Below are 21,968 nucleotides of genomic sequence, written 5' to 3'. Positions count from 1 at the left end.
AAACTTTTGTGCGATCTATCTTTGAATCCACTAAATCCCAAATTTATTCAATAGGATTCAAGTCCGGACTTTGACTTGGCTAACTGTGACTAAAGAGCTTACACATGGCCTACCGGTGATTAACCATTACTGGATCCATCCATGCACTGGATAACAATAAGATGAAGTTCAACAAGGAACTAATGTGCCCGGTTCTGAATATGTGTCTATGGTAAAACAGGGTAAGTAAACTGGATTACCTAACAAAACCACAGCTTTGTTTGAAAACATGTTCTATGTGCATACTTCTGTGTTTGTAAATCATCATCATCCAGAGGATTCTGGGAAAGATCATCTCGTGACTTGACAACAAGATTAAGGCATATGCACAATGGCTAACTCTTCATAAAAAAGGTTCGATGGGGTGCTAGAACCTTGTCCTAGAACCGAGTCTTGACTCATAAAAACAAACAAAAAGGTTATAGGCTTTTTAGGAGAAAGAGAAAGTTCACCCAAAAATGAAAATTCTGTCATCATTTACTCCCTGTCACATTGTTCCAGACTTTCTTTCATCTTCGGAACACAAATGAAGATTTTTTTTTAATGAAATCTTTATGTCCCTCCATTGGCAGCTACACAACTACCACTTTAACGCTTCAAAAAGTTCATAAAGAGATCGTAAAATTAATCCATATGAATTGAAATGTGGACTAAATAGTTCAATTCATATGGATTCGTTTTACGAACTCTATAAACTTTTTGAAGCGTTAAAGTGGTAGTTGTGTAGCTGCCAATGGAGGGACAGAAAGCTCTCAGATTTCATTAAAAAAAATCTTCATTTGTGTTCCGAAGATGAACGAAAGTCTGGGTTTGGATCAATGTGGCGGAGTAAATGATGACAGAATTTTCATTTTTGGGTGAACTATCCCTTTAAATGAATGCATTCATTCCAATTCCAACTAAATCCAGCTACATCGAAAACAAAATAAATGGATAAACAAAAATAAAATTTTATAATAAAGAAAAAAAATTATAATTTATTATTCCATTAATAACAATAGAATAATAAATAATACAAATATATATATATTTTAAATAATTAAAATAAAAATACTAAATACATACATAGCCTACTACATGTTAGGTTTTGGCGAAATAAATGTGATAAATTCAAATCTATAATAAAATGCCACAGTAAAAAGTATAAGTTGTATCTGGTGGCCTTATTCGTTTATTTCCTCAGTGGGCGGTGAAGAGAAGCTTAAAATAATTTTTGAAACGCTCTGTATAGGGTTCTGATTGTGTCACTCAAATCCTCCAGCACCGTTGTGTGATTTGCATAATGAGTTGGCTATAAATAATGCTTCACACTGTCGCTCCCCGTTTGGGACAGTTCCTGAAGAGAGAAACGGTTCTCTGAACTATCACATTAAACTTCACGATGTCAACCTCTTCCTACAGAAAGCGATTTGGAGATGTGAACCGGAGCAGCGCGTTCTCCAGCCGTCAGACCTCCAGTTCCGTGCGCTCGCGGGTGTCCTTCGGCGTCTCCTCGGCTCCGGTCATTTACGCGTCGAAGAGCTCCAGAGTCCGAAGTAGCGTGGGGAATCTGGGGATGCCACGACTGAGCTCGGAGACTATGGACTTTAGTCTCTCGGACGCCTTAAACACGGAATTCAAGGCGAACCGGCTCAGTGAAAAGGCGCAGATGCAGTCGCTGAACGACCGCTTCGCCAGTTACATCGAGAAGGTGCGTTTCCTGGAGCAGCAGAACAAGATCCTGAGCGCGGAGCTGGAGCAGCTGAGGGGTCAGAGATCGTCCAGCATCGCGGATCTGTATGAGGAGGAGATGCGCGACCTGAGGCGACAGGTGGACCAGCTCATCACGGAGAAAACACGCGTGGAAGTCACGCGAGACAACCTGGCAGAAGACCTGGAGCGTCTCAGAGAGAAGTATGACAAACATTCACAACATGTTTGGGCACGGTAATGAGTGAATGGCATTGCATTAGGTCATACAGAATACCAAGTGGTAGCCTATATAATAGGCCTACCAAGGTACCACTGGCATTTGCAGCACGGTTGGGGGTAACGCATTACAAGTTTACTTTTACATTTACAACTAAATATCTGAGTTACTTTTTCAGATAAGTAGCACAAGTTACTTTGTTTTCTCATTTATTAACTGACACCTCGCTTAATTGTCCCCATGTTGAGAGAAATCAGAAGTGCAGAGGCGTAGGCTATTGTAGTTCTAGACTAAATGCGAGCATTGTGTCTATTGATCTCACTTGCACAGAAACAGATTCAGTATTCCTCAAAATGAATAAAAATAGTGAAGTGCAAACTCAGAATATTGAGCAAACCTGCAATAGTTAAATGTTAAATTACACAAATATACTTTATGTATTTAATCTCACTTTATTAACCATATGTTCTCTGCTAATAACAGAAGGCTGTTTTGATTAAAAACATCCTATTCTAGGACTTTTACCCTGATTATATGCAAAATATCATTGATAGAGAGCAAGATGCTTTTTGGGTAACACGATTCTCATTAAAAATATAAGCAACCCCTTCTTTTTTATTCTTTTTAGTATGTGTGCAATCCTTTGCAACAAATCAACATTAAATGAATTAAAATGATTCAATATTTGTTGTAATTGCACACAGTGAGTGACCTTATGCATCAGGATATTGTGCAGTAGATAGTGACAGAGCAGTGTTCAGGAAAGTGCTGTGGGGGTGTTTGCTTTTTAGTGTTTTGGAAAATATAAAATCAATTGTACTTTTTACTTTAGCCTTGTTGTGCCCTGTGCAGAATGAAGACAAAAACCTATTTGGAAACTTTGCGGTTGTCAAAGCATCTAGCTCTAGCATAATTTGTTTGCATATGCCACTTTTTATATTATTTTGTGGTCTAATGCAATGAAAATCACCTCAAGTGAGCAATATGTTTTATGAGCCAGAGTATAATTGCTTATGAGAACATTCAGAGTCATTATTGAGAAGCTAAATTTTGTGATTGACCAATAAGAAACAAATATTCCTGAGAGCTGTGTAATAATTCAATAAATCAACTAACTAATTTGTAAAAAAATTGGTGAATATTTTTAAATAAACCAAGGTGTTTTCTTATTGATGTGTCATTTACAGACTGCAGGATGAGATTCTTCAGCGAGAAGATGCAGAGAACACCATGAGAAGTTTCAGACAGGTTTGTGTTTAAAACTAAAAGTTTTGAGAAACGTATAACTATTGCTACTTATATTATTTCAAATGGCCGAATGGCTGAAGTGCCGTGAAACGCGCAGCATTATTCAACGTGTTGACGTAGTTCTGTCACGGAACGGTGAGAGAGGAATCAAGCGCAGAATGAGTTTTAAACCGTTTATTGAGACACACAGCGGGCAGGACAAGAGATGATGGGAGAAAAGGTGAACACAATCCAACAGAAGGCAAGGAACGAAGCACAAAGACCAATTTGACTTCACCCACACAACAGGAAACGTAGACAGGAACAACATACGACGAAATCCACAACTGGAACAATGGGCATGAAAGCAAATGAGGCAATAAGTAACACAGGTAGCACACACACTCAATTACAATGAACTGGCAAAAATTGAGGGAAAAAGAACATCATAAATAGGGAGCAGAGAACATGAGGAACAGGTGAGCACACTCAGAACAATGAAGACTTAAGGCTAGGGCTTAAACAAGGGGACGTGGTCACAGAGGTGGCCAACACAAACAGAGCCAGAGCCATGTGCTCAAGCACAAAACAAACAAGGAAACATTGAACCAAATGAGAGCCTCACAATATCCTGACATATCGAACAGCTCCTCCCCTTTTTTAAAATAGCCAATAGCGTTTTGTTTATATCACAGCTCGGCCAAAGCTGTTGAGCTTGGTAAAGCCGCAGTTTTCTCCTAATCTCTAACCGTTTCTCCTCCTAATCTCCTCCATATCACTTTAGCATTCTGTGCAAAATTCAAAGGATCTGATGCATTTTCTGGTATACGCAGACTCGCGCATAAGATCTGCTCTGTGCTATCGTGTCTCGCTGTGGCGGTTCGCCTGACGCTAACGTGAAACCAGACTTCATTCGCCCCAATGAAAAGCATACTTACACTGCCTGAATCGTTCCCTGTCCCCTATATAGTGCACCATGTGCCATTCACCATGTAGAAAATAGTAAATGTGTGAACAAGTGACCGATTTTAGCCGTAGCACCTATTTCTAATGTTGGGGGCGGAGCTTCAAAGTCTAGAGAGCATTTGATTGGACAGAAAATCTGATGAGAAGCTGAAGTGCAGAAAGATGTCATCAAAATCATTGCTCCATATTGGCAGAAGTGAGAAACTATACGTTTTGAATGCTTATCTTCTAAATGTGAATTCTGTAATTGTTTTTGAGCACACTAGCTTAGAGATAACAGTAAGGCTAACATACTATTCATACTAAAATCCCCAAAACTCCATGTCTAACTAACTAAAATAATTTTTCTATAAGAATTACAAGATTCTGTTAGATAGACCAGTAAAAAAAAAGAAAAGAAATTGTGCAAGAAAATATTTCATGAGGCCTTTGCTGATGCATATAGCTGAAGATGTTATCACTACTGCTGTTACTTGTTGCAACATTTAAGAGTGGCAATACTAGTTTTCATTATGTCGATGTAAAAAATTGACCAACATAGTATGAGATGAATTGATAAAATTGTGTAACTTCTGCATCTGGGTGGATGACTGAGCTCACACGATAATCTACAATACCATTTAAAAGTTTGGGGTCATTAAGATTTGTATTTTTTTTTAAAGAAATGAATACATTTATTCGGCAAGGATGCATTTTATTGATCAAAAGTGACAAAGGCATTTACGGATTTGAAATAAATGCTGTTCTTTTGAACTTTCTGTTCATCAAAGAATCCCACAAAATCTCCACAAAAATATGAAGCAGCACAACTGTTTTCAACATTGGTAATAATAAGAAAAGTTTTTTGAGTACCAAATCAGCATATTAGAATGATTTCTGAAGGATCATGTGACACTGAAGACTGGAGTAATGATGCTGAAAATTCAGCTTTGCATCACAGGAATAAATAACATTTGAAAACATATTAAAACCAGTTGTTTTGGAATTATATTTCAAAATATCAGTGTTTTTACTGTATTTTGATCAAATAAATGCAGCCTTGGTGAGCACAAGAGGCTCAAGGAACAATGTGTATGAAAACAAACTTAATAGCCTGGTTTCACAGACAGGGCTTAGATTAAGACAGGATTTGGCTTTAGTTTAATTAGGGCGTTCAAATAGTTTTTATAAATGTGTCTTAGAAAAAAAACATGACTGGTGTGCAATCTGTGCATCTAGACTTGACACAAAACAATGATATTTTAAGATTTATCAGTTCAAGTTTCTTTCAGTTTAAACAGCTCAAACATGCATTTAGTCTGGGACTATAGGCTTAAGCCTTGTCTGTAAAACCAAGGGATAAAGTTATAAAGAATTGTGAATCTACTCATAATCTTTAAGCTAAATTCCCTAAAATCATTACACGGGGTGGTGTTTGTGCTGCTTGCAACTCATTTTCTCCATTTAATCACAGAAACAAACAAGTGTGGGTTTAGTTTGGGAACTGTGATAGAGGTTCTGGTTTGTGTGTGTGTGTGTGTTTGAGAATATGTGTGGCATGTCAGGCTCAGAGCTGAATGTCTTTGTCTTTGGCATTAGCGCTGGGAAATCTCCTTCTCTGCCGATTGCTCTTCCAGCAGACCAGCAGACCCTGACAAAGCAAACTGTTGTGTCTGAACTGGCTGCCAAGGGCAGGAATGTCTGGATGTGTGTGTGTGTGTGTGTTTGTGTGTGTGTGTGTGTGAGTGAGAGAGAGAGCACGTGTCAAGCATAAAAACAGTGTGAGTGTTAAAGCCCTGTTTACGGGTAGTCCCGTCAGCTGACATCCAAATGGTGCCACACAGACTGCAGGGCCCAGATTCTCATTAAAAAACAAAGACCTCTTCACTGTGTGCTTGCTGTGCATCTGTGCTCAATACAGTAGTGATGCTGTGTCATATAATGTTGTTAATGTCGTGCAGGACGTGGATAACGCTGCTCTTGCTCGAGTGGATCTGGAGAGGAAGGTGGAGTCTCTCCAGGACGAACTCGCCTTCCTGAAAAAGCTCCATGATGAGGTGAGATACACTGGCAAACTTCTGCTTTAACTCACAGTAAAAGGCATTAAATGACAGATCAATGCATCTTCTTCTTATCACCACCACACTCTCAACTAGTGATAGACTGAATGATAAACCAATATTTTACACATATTTTTTTCCCCAATATTTTGCACATATTTTACTGTGATTGTACCCTAATTACCGTATAAGAAAAATCACATCAGAGTATTCTATTTATATGAGCTCCAACTTAATTGCAGTTCTGTCTTGGTCATGTTATAGGGGAGCATGTAAATGTTGCTAATCTAATCTTTTTTTTAATAAGTGTTTAATAACTTAATAAATATTGTGTAAAATAGGTGTTCATGTAATTTTCACAATTTTCTGTATGTCTAATTTGCTATCATTAAACTTAAATAAAATAAAATAATTATAGTACAATTATGAATTATTCTTAACAAATGTATTATATTAAATTACATTATATTATATTATAAACTTAGTGATCAGGCAGTTAGGAATTGATTATTATTTTATGATTCTTTTTTATGTAAAGCACATTAAAGTAAACTTTCCTATATTATATAGAATTATATTATATTATATTATAATTAATGTTTCTAAAAGTCCAGGGCTTTACATTGTCACATTCAAATCTAGCATTTTTTGTCTTAGAGACCTTTGTGTACTAAAACGTTGTTTTAATCTATTAATTCCAAGTCATCATACAAATGTAAATCCATTACACCATTATCTATACAATTAAATAATAAAATGACTGTTTGAATGAGAAGTACCAAATGACAAAAACCATCTACAACTGCATAGCAACACCCTGGCAACCGTGCACAACCCCCTAGCATCACGGCGACACGTTTTGCACAAGCAAAAGCTACTCAGAATGTCAAAATGTGTCTGTTTATATGATCACAACACAAGAAAGAAGGTTTGACAGATGCTTTTCAGAGTGCACTACAGTCTGTAATCAATCTCTCTCTCTCTGTAGGAGCTGGTTGAGCTGCAGACACAGATCCAGGGCCAGCAGGTGCAGGTGGACATGGACATGGCTAAACCTGATCTGACAGCTGCTCTGAGAGACGTCAGACTGCAGTATGAGAACCTGGCAACCAAAAACATCCAGGAGTCAGAGGGCTGGTACAAATCCAAGGTATTTAACATGAGCCGTTTCACCATTAACAGGGATTTCCTCTGTTTATCATCAACATCTTATCTTGCGTCACATATTTTTCTGCTAGTCATAACTGTCAGATGAGCTGCTTCTGCTTTTAAGGAATGAAAAAAAAGTCCTAATTTACTCAAATATTTTTTTATGGATTCTTCCTTTTATACTCGCATCGCATTTAAGTTTTACTTCAGTTTCCAAACTCTGCCTACCTTTACTAACACGTGTCTTCACTCACTGTCAGTTTGCTGACCTGACAGAAGCGGCTAACAGGAATAATGAAGCTCTGCGATTGGCCAAGCAGGAGGCCAGTGAATACCGCCGTCAGGTGCAGGCGCTCACCTGCGAGGTGGACGCCCTCAAGGGAACAGTAAGTAGTTTACATATTTAGACATATCCTTTGGCTAGAAACGTGATGACAGTAACAACAATCCTCAGCACTCAGAGTTTTCGTCGAATGCTGTCGTTTTATCGTTGTATTATTCACTCAGCTGTTTAATTATTCACTCAGCTAGCTAAAGCATGAGTGACAGTTTTACTAACTTTTCCCCTCAAACTGATGCTTTGCCATGACAGTAGTCAACTTTAAAGAAAAAACTGACTGTTGAAAAAGACAGTTTACACCAATGTCTGCTCTAGAGCCTTGTGGAAATGCTGAGAATGCATGCCAGTACTTACAAAAACCAATTAACACAACAAATATTTAGCTCTTAAATTCTTCACTTTCAAAAGTTCAAACCTTTGAGCTTTTAACATGTCAAAACTTCTTGCTGTTATTTTGCCGTTATATTTGTGAAATGCTGTAAACATCAGTACACAAAAAATATAAAATTACGCAAATGTGAATATAAAGCGAACCTAGTGCATATTGTGTTCCCAAATGCATGTTAAACTCACAGCACTTGCAGAGTTTGTGAGAAGCAACAATTAATTTGAACCAAACTGCTCTGAAAACATGGTTTTATAAAGCTGTATGTATTATAATCCTTCCGTCTGGAAAACATGCAGCTGTCACGGCGTGGTTGCAGCAGGGGAAAGAATTAAAACAAAGATGCTCATTATTCTCAAATATCAAAAAACACGAACAGAACAACCAGCAAAATGCGATAAAAACAGAACAAAGACTAACAGAAAACAGGCTCAATATATACTAACGCAAACCAAACAAAGAAATGAGAAACAGGTGCAGTGCATTAATCAAACAATGAAGAACCATGGAAGCTAATGCTAACACAGAATACAACTCAAACAAAACACAAACTCAGACAAAATATAGGCTATATACTTCTTTAACTAAATCTCAGCCTTTGATTTGATAATCGCAATTTGATGATATATTGCTTTTTCCGTTTAATTTTGAATAATTGTGCAGAGCCATTTGTTTATTTTAATGTTACATTTGATTTAGGCCTAAGCTTTCATGAACACATGCACAAATCCCCTGCAGTTCCCTCACAAAACGCAGTTTGGGAAACCCTGGCAGTGTTAAGTTACCCAAGTTACCCACAGGGAAAGTTACTTTTAAAAGTATATTGCGTTACTCTCTAAAAAAAAGTAACTAATTACGTTACTTAGTTACTTTTTATGAAAAGTTATGCATTGCATTACTTTTTCTCACCTGAGGCTCGCTTTCTTTCAGGCCTTGCAGGTGTTTTTTCTTTTTAACACAGTAATGCATTCACAAATATAGCCTATATACTGTGACAATAACCTTAATTTTCTTTTAAAAATGAATTTATAATATTATTATATTCTGACCACCTAGAATATTTCCTGACCCCTAGAGCAATGTATGCCGTTCAAAAGATCTCTTTACATTATGGGTTATATTACTGTATGCAACCGGTTTTATTGAAAGTTATGTGTTTTGTTACTTTTGAATGTTTTGTCTTTTCCCGTGCGCGCATTAGTGCGCATGCGAATGCAATATGGAGAAGAGAGAGAATTTTAATACAGTAGTAGTACACTGGAAAGTAACGTGCATTGCTTTAAAAAAAAAAAGTACGTGAAATATTATGTGTACATTTATAAAGTAATCCATTACTTTACTCGATCCTTTAAAAAAGTAATCTGATTACAACACTGAACTTTGGTTTAAAAAACCTGCTATTCCATGACTACCATAACATCTTAATGTAAATAATGCAGAATGAATCTCTGGAGCGTCAGATGAGGGAGATGGAGGAGAACTTTGGAATGGAGTCATCTAGTTCCCAGGATAACATCGCTCGGCTGGAGGAGGACTTACGAAGCATGAAGGACGAGATGGGAAGACACCTGCATGAGTATCAGGATTTGCTCAATGTCAAGATGGCCCTGGACATTGAGATCGCCACCTACAGGAAACTTCTCGAGGGGGAGGAGAGCAGGTGAACGCTTCCCACCTCTTTTAGTGCATTACTGCATGACTTCTTTAAAGAGATACTATTGTTTTATGAATACGGTTTATTTTGGGTTGAAACAACACGTTATAATGTTTTGTAAATTAATTCTACATTTTATTCTCTTGGATGTAGAATTGCTCCCCCTCTTCCAAACTTCTCCTCCTTCAGTCTGAGAGGTAAGACATCACCAGTCACCAGTAAATAACACTATGAAAAAAAAAATTTCCTTGTGCAGTTTAATTGAAAATTGTATTTTCACAGATATGATGCCCGAGTCCAAGTCAATTACTGAAAATACATTTACTAAGAAAGTTCTTATTAAGACCATTGAGACCAGAGATGGCCAGGTATGTGCTTAACTTATCACAGCATTTTTCCACACTCTTGGGACTGGTTCTGACAGAACACGTTTTTGCTTGGAAAATGGGGAAAAACCGCAAGGTCTGGGGATGCGTCTTTTAAAAGCTGAACTTGTTTTAATTTGAGTGGCGCTTTTTAAAAACGCTATCATACGCAAGAAGGACGCAAGATATGAGCGCAACGGTCACACGCGACAGTCTAGTGCGTGTTTACTTAGAAAAATAACGGAAAAGTAGCGCAGTGGAATCGGAAAAACAAAACGTGTTCTGTGTGAACGGCCCCTTATGCTTATAAAGAAGTAAAACGTTTTAAAGCACTTTATTGAAAGTGTGAAAATCAGCAAAATGCTTACTAGGTGTATCTCACAAAAACATGTCTTGATCACAATTAAAAAATTAAATTAAACAATATAAATGTTAATTGTCCTAAAATATGCTTCTATGTATTTATTTTAAAATGTTAAATATTTTTATTTTTTATCATTCAGTAATTTAAGCATATTACAGGATTCCATTTTTGAATTGTTTTTGCATCATTCATTATTTTATTTATGTTTTGTAATTCACATTAATCTCTAATAATGTCTAATTTACAATATTTACAAAATAAACCTGAAATCAGTTTAATCTAATTTCAAGTCAGTGATTTCATTTCTCTCTCTCATGGACACTTCTGCTCTTCTCTTCTATTTAGGTGATCAATGAGTCCACTCAGAACCACGATGACCTGGAGTGATGGAGAGAAATCTCTTACCATTATCATCCACCAACTGTAGCAAATTTTTTGTATCCCTACTAACTTCATCTAATGTGAACGACCCACAATAACCTGCTTCAAAGTGCCTTTTTATCTGCCAGAAATAAACCTGTCAAGTATTTGAGCCTGTCGAGGACCTGTAGTTCTGCTCAGAGTGAGAACACATGACCTTCAGCGTACTGTGAATCGTTTCATTGTCTAAACCTGCTTTTATCTTCCACATAATGTTGCCTACGGAAAATGCTTCAATACAAATAATCAAAGAAGAGTTTGTTTTCTTAAAGAGCCTCATTCTTTGTCTAATTTTTCTTCCATGGAAATTAAAATGTTGAAAGTAAAAGATACAGCCTTACTAACAAAAAATCTTGATTATTCCTGAACTGGTTCTTGATTTGAAGCCCGTCACTGCCATCGTGTGGACATTTGTAAGAACAGAAAATACAAGTCAAAGTTGCATTCTCAAGTCTCAGATTATGATATACCTTTTCAAAACAGGATGTTTCTCTCACCAAGGAGCATCCATGTTCTCTATTAGTGGTTCATGTGGGATAGGATGTGTGTTCATGTCTGTTTGTTCCAGTGATGGAGACTTGTACTCCCTGGACATGAGTGTTCAAGTTCCTGTTCGCTCCCATGTGTGGTGTCATATCTGAACAAATTTTTTTTTAAAGGAATAGCTCACCTATTAAAGCATTATTTACAAAATGATTTTCTTTCTTCCATGGAACACAAAAAAGGACATTTTGAAGAGTTTCCATTCTTCTTTTTAATTAAAGGACAGATGACTGTGACCAGAGGGCTGTCAAGCTCTAAGAGACAAGAAACATAATAAATGTAGTCCATACAACTCGTGCACTAGCCTATTTTTTCCAAAGCTATGCGATTGCTTTGTGCGATGGAATTTATGAATTCGATTTATGAATAAATAAGGATATGGTTAACATAGAGAATTTTACATTTTACACTCATGCATACCTTAAAGGTAGGGTAGGCAATTTTCGGAGAAGCTAGCAATAGCAAGCTAGTTTTGAAAGCATAAGATCCCACCCTCCCTTCAGAGCGTCTCCATAGCACATGAACACGTACAGTAGGGAGCAAACAATAGCATCACGAGAGACGGCGTTAAATTACCTCATGTCTGAAAGCACATTACAATAGGTGTGTTCCACTTGCTGAGCAGACCAATCGGCGCTTGCCATCAAAGAACCGCGAGAGTGATTAGAGAGCCAATGGCTCTGTATGCTTTAGAATTGCTCTCACGGTACTTTGATGTCATACGCCGATCGGTCTGCGTGAAACACACCTAAAAATAGAGTGGTGCAGGTATGTCATCACTTTAAAGGGCCAAACGATTTAGCATTTTTGCACTTCCGGGTTCATCGCCCCGAAGTCAATGGGTTTTTTGAATGGGTTTTGGTTAAATGGCTGAAATATGGTCTGTGGTGAACACAAGCTCAAGACACTTTCACGTTTTATTCTACGACATAAAATACATCAATATTACCCTACTCATGATTTTTTAAAGCTATAACGTGTCTTGCTTACAAGCGACTGAATGGGACTACAGAGGCTGCCGGGGACATTGAACGTCATCAGGACTGTGGCGAGCAGGACGAGGCCGAGGGCCGTGAGAGAATGGTGCGAGGCCGGTGTCGTGATTGATGATGAGCGTGATGCACCGGTCTCGTATCTCTCATGGAGGAGCGGAAGCATAAAAGGAGGAGCGACGACAGTGAAGGACGAGAGAGGACCAGGCCTGGACTATCTGATGTTTTGTTTTATTATGTGTGGCGGCAGTCGACCGTGAGGGGCTGCCATCTTTACTTTCGTTTTTGTATTTGTTTATTTATTTTATTAAAGTCTGTTGAAGGTCCGCCGGTTCCCGCCTCCTTCTTCCCATGACAACAAACTTCGTTACAAGGTCGAACAGGTAAGCTCAGTTCGCTTTTATAATTGTGCTCCTATAAACTATTCTAACAAACTTTCTGGGAAAATGTTTTTAGGTAAAAACTGAAAGAGTTGTCTATAGCTTGGTGATGATGACGTTTAAGTCGTGGGACCGTGGTGTAGTTCTTTTATAGCCTACCTTCAGCTTTTTACTTCTGGCGACTGCATTTAGGCTTCAAAATTCGTTCCTTCAAAGTTGTGTTCATCTGAGAAAATTATCTTGACGGACAAACCGTGTAAGTATCATAAACTTGTGTTGATCACAGAGCTTGTTTTTTGCGATAATCCGAAAACCTATGGGAAAATCCTATTGGGTTTTGTAGAGGGAACCAGTGTGATGCTAACAGCCGATTGGACTACAAAGTGACGTCACACCTGCACCACTCTATAATCACCTGACTGCTGCAGATTCACTTCGCAGTTGATTGCCATTGAAACGCATACAATCGAGTCTCGAACCACTTCCAGTAACTTCCATCAACGTCACAGGTTTCCATCTCTTTCAAATGACAGTAGTTATGGTGTGAACGCAGCATAAGCTCATTGTTTTGGTCCAGGTGGAACTGTAAAAGGTGACATTTATTTGTGGTTGCGGTGCTCTGTGACTGACCATGAAACACGCTGATGACATGTGATGTCTGCCTGAGCTGGTGTGCGGAGGATTGAAAATACATGTTGACAGGCAGTCTGTCCGAATGCAATGATTGGACGAACATTTTATGGTCCTAAGCCTTCCACAGATGATATATACATATAAATAGCCAACATTTAGACAACTTAACTTAGTGATTGCTATCAGGATGTGACAAAAAAAAATTCTGGAACTAATCACACACCCTGCCTTTAAATGTTTATTTTTAATGCAAGTTGCAAACAAATTGTTGACATGTTGGTCAACCTGGCGCCGGTTTCACAAAGATAAATTTTGACTATGACTTAGATATAGTAGATAGTCAGACTTCAGATAGACATCTAAATCAGACCGTTGCAAAAAGCACTTAAGACTCTGACTATCTTAAGTAGGACTACACTGCAATGCATTCTGGGGGAAATAAGACACTTTTCAAAACAAAAAAACATGGCGGATCAAGTAAGCACATTCAACCGCTCAGTGCAGTTTACCCCAGTGGAAAATATGTGTTTGTTGGAGGAGTATAACAGTTACAAGGACATTTTACTTGGGAAATTTAGTGGAGAATGTAGTAACAAGACGAAATGTTTAAATTGTGAGCCATTTTCCCTTTTCTTTTGGCTGTTTGTAATGTTTTGTAATGTAACCCTAACCCTAACCCTAACCCTGGGATTGTTACTGCTGGTTGCCAAGGTAACATAGTCTTAGACCTAAGTTAGCCTGGGAGTAAGGTGTCTAATTCTTTTGGTCTAAATTAAGTCAGTCTTTATTTTTTGTGAAACAGTCTAACTTGCATTAGACTATAGTCTATGAGCAAATTTTAGACTTGTTTAACACTATAGACCGGTCTAAAATAGCTTTGTGAAACCGGCCCCAGCAAACTGACCAGTAAATGACCAGCTTGGACTAAACCGACTACCAAGCTGGATTTTTGCATCAGGGATGAGAAAGAAAAGAATAACATTATTACTATGACATGAAATTATGACAGAATTTTGTATAATTCTATTTTAACCTTTATTACTGGATTATGTTGATCAGAAATACTTTTTAGTAAAACACTGAATTAAAGTGAACACACGGGGAGAACAAATTAACAAATTGAGCTAGTGAGAAATATTGCTTAATGTCAATTTCCCCTTTATAAATATTATTTCTTATCACTTTAATTGTGAGTGTAATTGCATATTCGCAACTCGACAGTGTCGGATTTCATTAATGTAATACACTTGACAGAGTAATTAAAGATGCTTGTTTTCAACGCTCGTGACCCCAGAGACTCGTGTTTGCCAAACTAACTTTATACGTGTGACGACCGCGCGCATTCTCTCGGGAAAGCGCACAGGAGATTTCCGCTGGTTCCAACGCCTCTGTTTGACAAAATGACTCGCAAATAGACTGAGAGGGTGGTTCATCATCCACGCTCAGAGGACACAGTTTGCTTTGTATCATAGTTCTATGAGGACGAGACAGCAATGACAGTGCCTGAATCAAAGTCATGGAGTGTGTAACTGTCTTTCCCAAGCAGACGTTCAGTCAGCTGAAGGTTGTTCGGCAGAGATGGGCTCAGTGACCTCAGCTTTCACCAAGTCGCGCAACACGTTGGTCAAAGTGGGTTCGGAGCCGCAGAAAGAGCCGGACGGGAAGCCGCGGACCGGGTCTGGTGTGATCGCAAAGCAGACGAGCAAAGAACCGCTGGTGCAGAAAACAAACCGCACATCCAGAGCAAACACGCCACAGTTTCCTGCATCTGCAACAGGTCAGTTTAAGTTTCTGTCAGGTTTCATATTCTTATGGAGGACGGTCTAGGGAGTGGATTAAGGCATATAAAGCTGAAATTGCTGGATTTCTTTTGGTAGAATACAGTAGCCTCAAAAGTAGGCTGGTATTAGGTGTCAATAGCTAAAGTTCATTAACCTACATTAAATATCAAAATATCAAACCAAAATAAGTGGCATCCTTCCAGGACATTTTTTCTTTTTGTTGTCCATTAAGTTATTCAGAATACAGTTCAAAATGACTATAGTGTTCTAGTTCTACTTTATTTAGCATGTTTTTCATTTCTGATTTTTTATTTATTTTATATATACATTAAAGTTTATGGCAAGGTGGTGTAACTAAAAATCTTTTAAAGTCTGAAAATCTTGATAAAAAAATAAAAAAAAGTGGTGATGCTATTTAGAATATTCAGAATACAGATCATACCAAAATGACTTAAATACACTTGAAAATATATTCAATTTCTGAATTTATATACATTTTTATAGTTTTTTGGGGGCTTAAAGTCAAATATAGCAAGGAGCTGGTGTAACTTTTTTGGAGATTGGTATGTAGCCTACTGTATATATATATACATTAAAAAAATAGAAGAATTGAAAAATTTGTTTTAAAATATTAATGTTAAAAACCCTTCCTCTGCTAAAAAAAATGTCATAATAAAAGTCACTCCCTGCGTCCAAATATGCCTACTTCTATACAATACAGTGGGCAAAAATCAGTATTTGAGCTGAGTAGTATTTCCAAATTCATAGTGTTCATACTCATAGATGAAAAGTAACCAGATGACCTACTGTTTCTGGCGGGATTCTGAAGTGCGCATCTGATGGACACTTTCCTATCCCATGAGGCTACGGGAGAGAAGTTGTGAATGGCAGTGAAGTGACGCAATGATGTTGTATATCATATGATGGTGACAACATGGTGGATGTAGTACGCTCAATGCCCTGGACTCAATGGCTCACTTTTTGTGCTTGCGGGTCTTGTGGACTTACATTGGCTGCCGTGTGAGTGTATCCATTAAGTTCACAAGACCGTACTAGGATGTCCCATTTGCCGTTTCAGAAGGGTGCTCGCGAACACACCCTTTGTGCCCGATATTAAGGGTGCTCCGATTAGGGTATTTGGGGCTGATCACTGATTTTCGATCACTGGAAGCAGTATTGGCTGATATGGATCACCGAAATAAATGATACTACATGATAAATAGAAGGCTTCAAACAGACCCACTGGGGTTATTTAGCTATTCTTAACAACAATGTATTTTAAGTATAAAAAAAATGAAGAGAACAACCTATCACTTTCGCAGCGAAAAATTGTCTCAGGAGTTTTGCGTCATCTAATCGGCTCTTCTTATCGGCTTTTATAGACAGAGACCACCGACCAAACTACATAAAGCTATTATCGGCCAATAACGACCGGCACCGATCAATCGGAGCACCCTTAGCCGATACGCACCCGCAATGCGCACTTTTGCCCAGCCCGCAGCAGACTTCAACCCAATAGTCAAAGCGGTATTACGTCACGAAAGTGTGGACTCTGAGGAAGATTGTGAGGGCTCAGCGTTCCAATTGGGACAGGGCCAAAAATTCATTCATACTATATAGAACATGCTTTTTTTAATGGCAGTGAAGTAAGTTTCAAACCGAATGTACTACTACCTATACAGTATGCGATTTTAGACGATCATGTTATATAAGTAGCATGTCTATAGTAACGTGGCTTACACAGTAAGGCACCTGACAAGTTCAACATAGTATAATATGTATTGATTGTATTCATACTACACAAGTGCATACTTGCAGAATGCACTTTATTAACAGACGAGAAGTAAGGTCTTCAACTGCAGTACATACTCTGACAGGACACAATTTCAGACACTAGGTCTGTTTGACATTTACATTTATGTATTTAGCATACTAACAAAGCAACTTAGAAAAGAGGAACAACTTTGACCTTTTATGAAAGTAAATCTAATCCTATGAAAATGTGTTGTACTTCCCGAGTCATGTTTGTAAGAAATATTTTTAATTAAATTTTTTGAAAATAATAACTATTTATATTAATTTTTTTAATGACATTCATATATTTGTAAGTGTAGCTGAACTGAATTGTCCACATACTCTTTTGGGAGCCACTGTTTTCATCTGCCTCTATTAGGTAATTGTGGAATTTCAGCACATGCCTTTATGAGACGGGTGGGAAACAGGTGTCTGCTCATTTTGGGTCAAAACACGGGTGATAGCATCCATTTATCTGCACATTAGAGAGTTCAGGCACTTCTGTGGAACAGATGAGAAAAACGCTCCATAATGGGATGATCAATGATGCGCCGCTACAGTTCTTTTGAAGGGTGCAGATCCGTGTTTTTTATGTTTGAACTCTTTGATGTTAGAATAACACTGCCTCCTGATGCTTTATAAAGCACGGAGACGGATTTTTACACAAATCGAAAATGGACATGACCATTCAAGGTTTATTTTTATAATTGCTGTCTACTATTGAAAATGCCAGATACATTTTTATTTAATAGATTTATTAGAAACACTACCATGCAAATGTTTGGGGTCGGAAATTATTTAATAGATTTTTTTGATCAAAATAATATATTTGATCAAAAAAATAGTAAAAGTATTATTACAATTTAAAATAACTGTTTTGTATTTTAGTATATTTTAAAATGTAATTTATTCCTGGTGATGGCAAAGCCAAATTTTCATCAGCCACATGATTATTATCTATGTTGAAAACAGTATTATTTGTGGAAATATTTTTGAGGAAACTGATAAAACATTTTCAGGATGTTTATGTATAGAATAAAAAGTTCAAAAGTTTAAAGTACAGCATTTATTTAAAATAGAAATCTTATAACATTTTAACTGTCTTTATTGTCAACTTTTGATCAATTTAACGCATCTTTGCTGAATGAAGGTATTAACGGGTCATGACATGAGACATCGAATTTGCCTTGATCTTTTGACATATAAGAGATCTTTTTTTCACCATTAAAACATTCCTGCAAGTTTCAGAGCTTAAAACATCCTCCACTTATTTAATCAAGCTCCAAAAATGCCGTGTATGAATATTGCGGGATTTGTGACGTCACACGGGCGAATACATTTGCATATACCTGCCACCAGAGCAAGACATTGATTATTAATAATTATACATCACCTCATCATAGGCTCCTCCCACTGGTGTTCAGTCGCTTAACGGCTGACATTTGCCTTCACTGGATGCGAGCGTCACGTCAAATAAAACCCATTAATCTCACTGACGCTGTCTAGTGGATACAGTTTACAGATGTACGTTCAGATTCTGACAAACTCCACGTGCTCGAGTCTGCCGATAACAGGACAAATAAAAGAAAGAGTGAAAGAATGTTTGCTTTGAAACGTCCGGTTTAAACGGCTTATTTGCTCATTTCTGTGCAGACTTTAGAAGGATACCAGTGTCAGGAACAAGTGGATGGTTTATTTTAATGGCGTTCCGTATCGCGTCAGAGGATTATATGTTTGTTCGGAGCATTTTGTTTTGTAAACGAGGTACAGTGTAATGGAGAGATGAGATCTGACAGCAACTGCATTACAGACCGTAACTGATTTCATAATTGTAAATTATGGTTTTATATGGATAATGTTTTCAAAACACTTGCATGGGAGAGGGCGTTGACACTGTTTCCTATGCAATGACGTTAGCCAATCATAACAGTGGCCAGTTACTGACAAGCCTTAAAGGAGCCGCCCCTTAAAAACGGATCATTTCAGACAGAGGGTTGAAAATATTTTTTTTCACATTGTGCAAGCAACTTTATTATCATTATAAGTGAACCTTAAGGAACATATTAAAATAATAAAAGAAATCCATGTAATGACCCCTTTAAAAAAAACAAAAAACCTTACTGACCCTGAACTGAATGGTAGTGTATGCAAAGGTGAAGACATCATCATAACAATATATGAAAATGGGTATGATACATAAAGAAAATAATGTCTTTAAAATCACCACGTTTTAAAGGATTCCTTTTTCAATATGCCACTTCTCTGTCCCCTTTTCACCTGACCTATAGAGGAGACGACCCTCGAGGGTGACTAAAATATAGCTCTATGTTTCATGGTTACCATAAACCAGTGACAGTAAAGTCTCCTGCTGTTGGTTGTTCTCCCTCTACAGCGTTGCATCTCTAGAGAGCCACAGGGGAGACACCAACCAACACAGTGACCGAATGTTACGTTTAGATCAAAACAAAACACAATCGGCTCAGTGTTATATGGTAGATATAAGAGTTCAGTTAGATGTGCAGTTTGGTGTAAGGAGTGTTTTAAGGTGTCCCGAGTCCAATTTGTACGATAGCTGCATTATGTAGCGTGTCAAACTGAGGCGCGTCTGCATGTCTGAGGATGAGACCGGCACCTGCTATGAATAATTAGGGCTTTGTTATTTAAATAATGAGTGATTTGTCTGAACAGATGGAGCAGAAATACACAGATTGTGACTTGCAGAAGTATGGAGACAACTTAGGTCAGTGGTTCTCAAGACAATATTGGAAAGCCCTTGAAGATATTTCTACTACATCTGCAAAGCTGCTTATTTTCAAACTTTTTTTTATTTACAAAATCTGGGAGTGGCAATACATATAAATATTTTTTTAATTAAATAGTTATTATAATGATGTAGATCAATACAAAAATTATATTAAAAAATTATGTAATTCTGTAGAAGTTTCAATAACTAATTGTTATTCAGGGTTTACACTTTTTATTACTAATGAATTTTAATGTTTTTTTTTATAGGCATTCTTGATTAATGAGTTACGGAATTTTTGCAGAAATATTTTTAACACACAAATAGCAATTTCTACTGGATAAAATATTTACAGATTGATATCCAGAAATTCCATGACTGTTTAAGATTTTATTCTTTTCCATTACGTTTGTAGGTCTAGAAAGCACACTTTTCAAATTCCCTCACATATCCTTGTTTCCCAAGACCACGACTGGTTCATAAATAACAATGACAGGTGTTGAGAGCATGAATTAAACTAAGAAATGTCAGCTTACATTTAATTTTTTAGCTGTTTTAGTATATTTTCAAGCTTTTATCTCATTTTAAATAATGTTAAAGCTACAATATGTAAGATTTTTGTAATAAAATATCCAAAAATCACTTGCACAGTGTGATATATTTCCTGCAGTTGTGTACTTACAATATCCCAAAAGTTCCCAAAGATTTTTAATTTCAGAGAAATTCCAATTTTAAATAATGGCTCGTCCATGCTCACTTGTCGCCTGTCAATGACGTAATATCCACGTTATCCCTGGTTTCCACTCATACTGCTATAGTAACCATGGCGACAGACGTGGACAACTGCGTTACGTCTAGCGGCACGCTCACGCTGTTGTTGTTTCGTTCAAACATTATGGCTCATGGCAAGCGGAGTTTGGGACAAAAGGAGAACGAAAACGAGGATCAATATCAGCGTGGCGTTTTCGAGATGCCGAGAGCTCCACGTCCGCGACTAACTTCGACTTGACAGAGACGCGCAAATGTAGAGGTGAGCAAATGTACATAAAACTAATCAATGTTATATAGCTCAACATGATGAAATGTTGTCATATGATCAGTATGTTATTCTAATGTTGATCTAGCTCACTGCTAGTCTCATACAGCCAACAAACTAACACATAGAATAACATTATAACTTTCAACACACTCAAATGCTGTTTAGTGTGATAGTGTAGACCAAGTGAAACAGCGCTGTGTTACCTCACAAGTTTCATTCGTTATAAACTGACCTGTGTGAGTAGTAATTCTGCACTTGCGGGTAGTTCGGTAGAATGAAATTACCACAGGACTCGTGTGTGGCGCTGATATCTGTCTCTCATTAGCAATCGCGCCCTGCTTCATACTACAGTCATGTTAAAAACATCAATGTATTCACTCATCCATAAACATTATTAGATCCTTCGGCTTGACGGCAAGTTCCATAATTCTGCTTATGCGTCATCAATCGACGCCTTTGTTATTGTAAGAGGTTAGCGACTCCAGCGGCGGAAAAAATTACATATTGTAGCTTTAAAGGGGTCATAGAATGAGAATTCAAATGTTCCTTGATCCTTTAGTTAAGAGTTCGTTATACTAAAAATACCCTGCAAGTTTCAAAACTTTCTTGTTATTCCAAAAACTGCTTTTATTGAAACCAAGGCCAGCAAACGACAGGATCTAAAAAGTGGAGACGTGTGACGTCACACCTCAGCTTTGGCCCCGCCCACTGGAGCGTTAGTGAACAGTGACATGAGAACGAGAAAAGATCGATACAGGATCAATACCATTACCTTCCAAACGATCCTAATGCTAGGATAATGGGTTTTTCCCCCAACAATGTGACTGTCTCAGCAGTGCATTATTTGTTTGTATTCGGTGTATTTCACTGTGGATTATTTGGTAAGTTTCGGCGGAGGCTTTGCAAACAGACTTTTACAATATGGATCTGCCAGCAACGCCACAAACATGTAAGTAGTCATGTTTATTCTAATGCCTGATCTGTGATCAATGATTTCTGATGTAATTATTATCTCTCAAAATATCGTTCAATACTGTTTATGCATCAAGCCAGTGACTAAACAATCAACTCCACGTCGTTTCTCTTACTAGGATGAAAATAATCTTATTTAAACTGTGATTAAATTATATAAAGAAAGCGATCAGAGAACGCTCCCTTTCCAATTGCCCAAGCTGTCAATCAAACAGCGCGAGTTTTTCTGGACAC

The 21,968-nt window shown here is 37.6% G+C and overlaps 2 protein-coding genes across 3 annotated transcripts in view; both read left to right on the top strand.

Moving 5' to 3' along the window:
- The first annotated feature begins 1,271 nt into the window (after positions 1-1,271).
- Positions 1,272-11,113, top strand: viml (vimentin like). Its single transcript, XM_084411754.1, has 9 exons — positions 1,272-1,932; positions 3,136-3,196; positions 6,082-6,177; positions 7,169-7,330; positions 7,590-7,715; positions 9,494-9,714; positions 9,862-9,905; positions 9,991-10,076; positions 10,783-11,113. Exons 1-9 carry the CDS (start codon positions 1,421-1,423, stop codon positions 10,822-10,824), a joined length of 1,350 nt encoding a protein of 449 aa, XP_084267880.1. The 5' UTR covers positions 1,272-1,420; the 3' UTR covers positions 10,825-11,113.
- A 3,870-nt stretch (positions 11,114-14,983) lies between these two features.
- The window catches only part of pde1cb (phosphodiesterase 1C, calmodulin-dependent b), a gene marked incomplete at its 5' end in the record, with an annotated part of 99,470 nt that continues 92,485 nt past the window's right edge, over positions 14,984-21,968 (top strand). Inside the window, one exon of one of the 2 annotated variants that reach the window (XM_084411969.1) lies at positions 14,984-15,182. In XM_084411969.1, coding sequence (XP_084268095.1) covers positions 14,984-15,182 — 199 coding nt within the window. Of the gene's footprint in view, positions 15,183-21,550; positions 21,712-21,968 lie in introns of those variants that run through there. The other variant, XM_084411971.1, reaches the window with a different exon arrangement.

This window comes from Rutilus rutilus, assembly GCF_951802725.1.
Source record: "Rutilus rutilus genome assembly, chromosome: 6".
Lineage (NCBI taxonomy): Eukaryota > Metazoa > Chordata > Actinopteri > Cypriniformes > Leuciscidae > Rutilus > Rutilus rutilus.
The sequence above is the reverse complement of the archived record's forward strand: the minus strand, read 5'-3'. Positions and strand labels throughout refer to the sequence as shown.

Coding starts and splice junctions, on each gene's coding strand:
- viml (XM_084411754.1), top strand. CDS start 1,421: ATGTCAACCTCTTCCTACAGAAAGCGATTTGGAGATGTGAACCGGAGC. Junction 3,197..6,081: donor CCATGAGAAGTTTCAGACAG/GTTTGTGTTTAA, acceptor AATGTCGTGCAG/GACGTGGATAACGCTGCTCT. Junction 10,077..10,782: donor TTGAGACCAGAGATGGCCAG/GTATGTGCTTAA, acceptor TCTTCTATTTAG/GTGATCAATGAGTCCACTCA.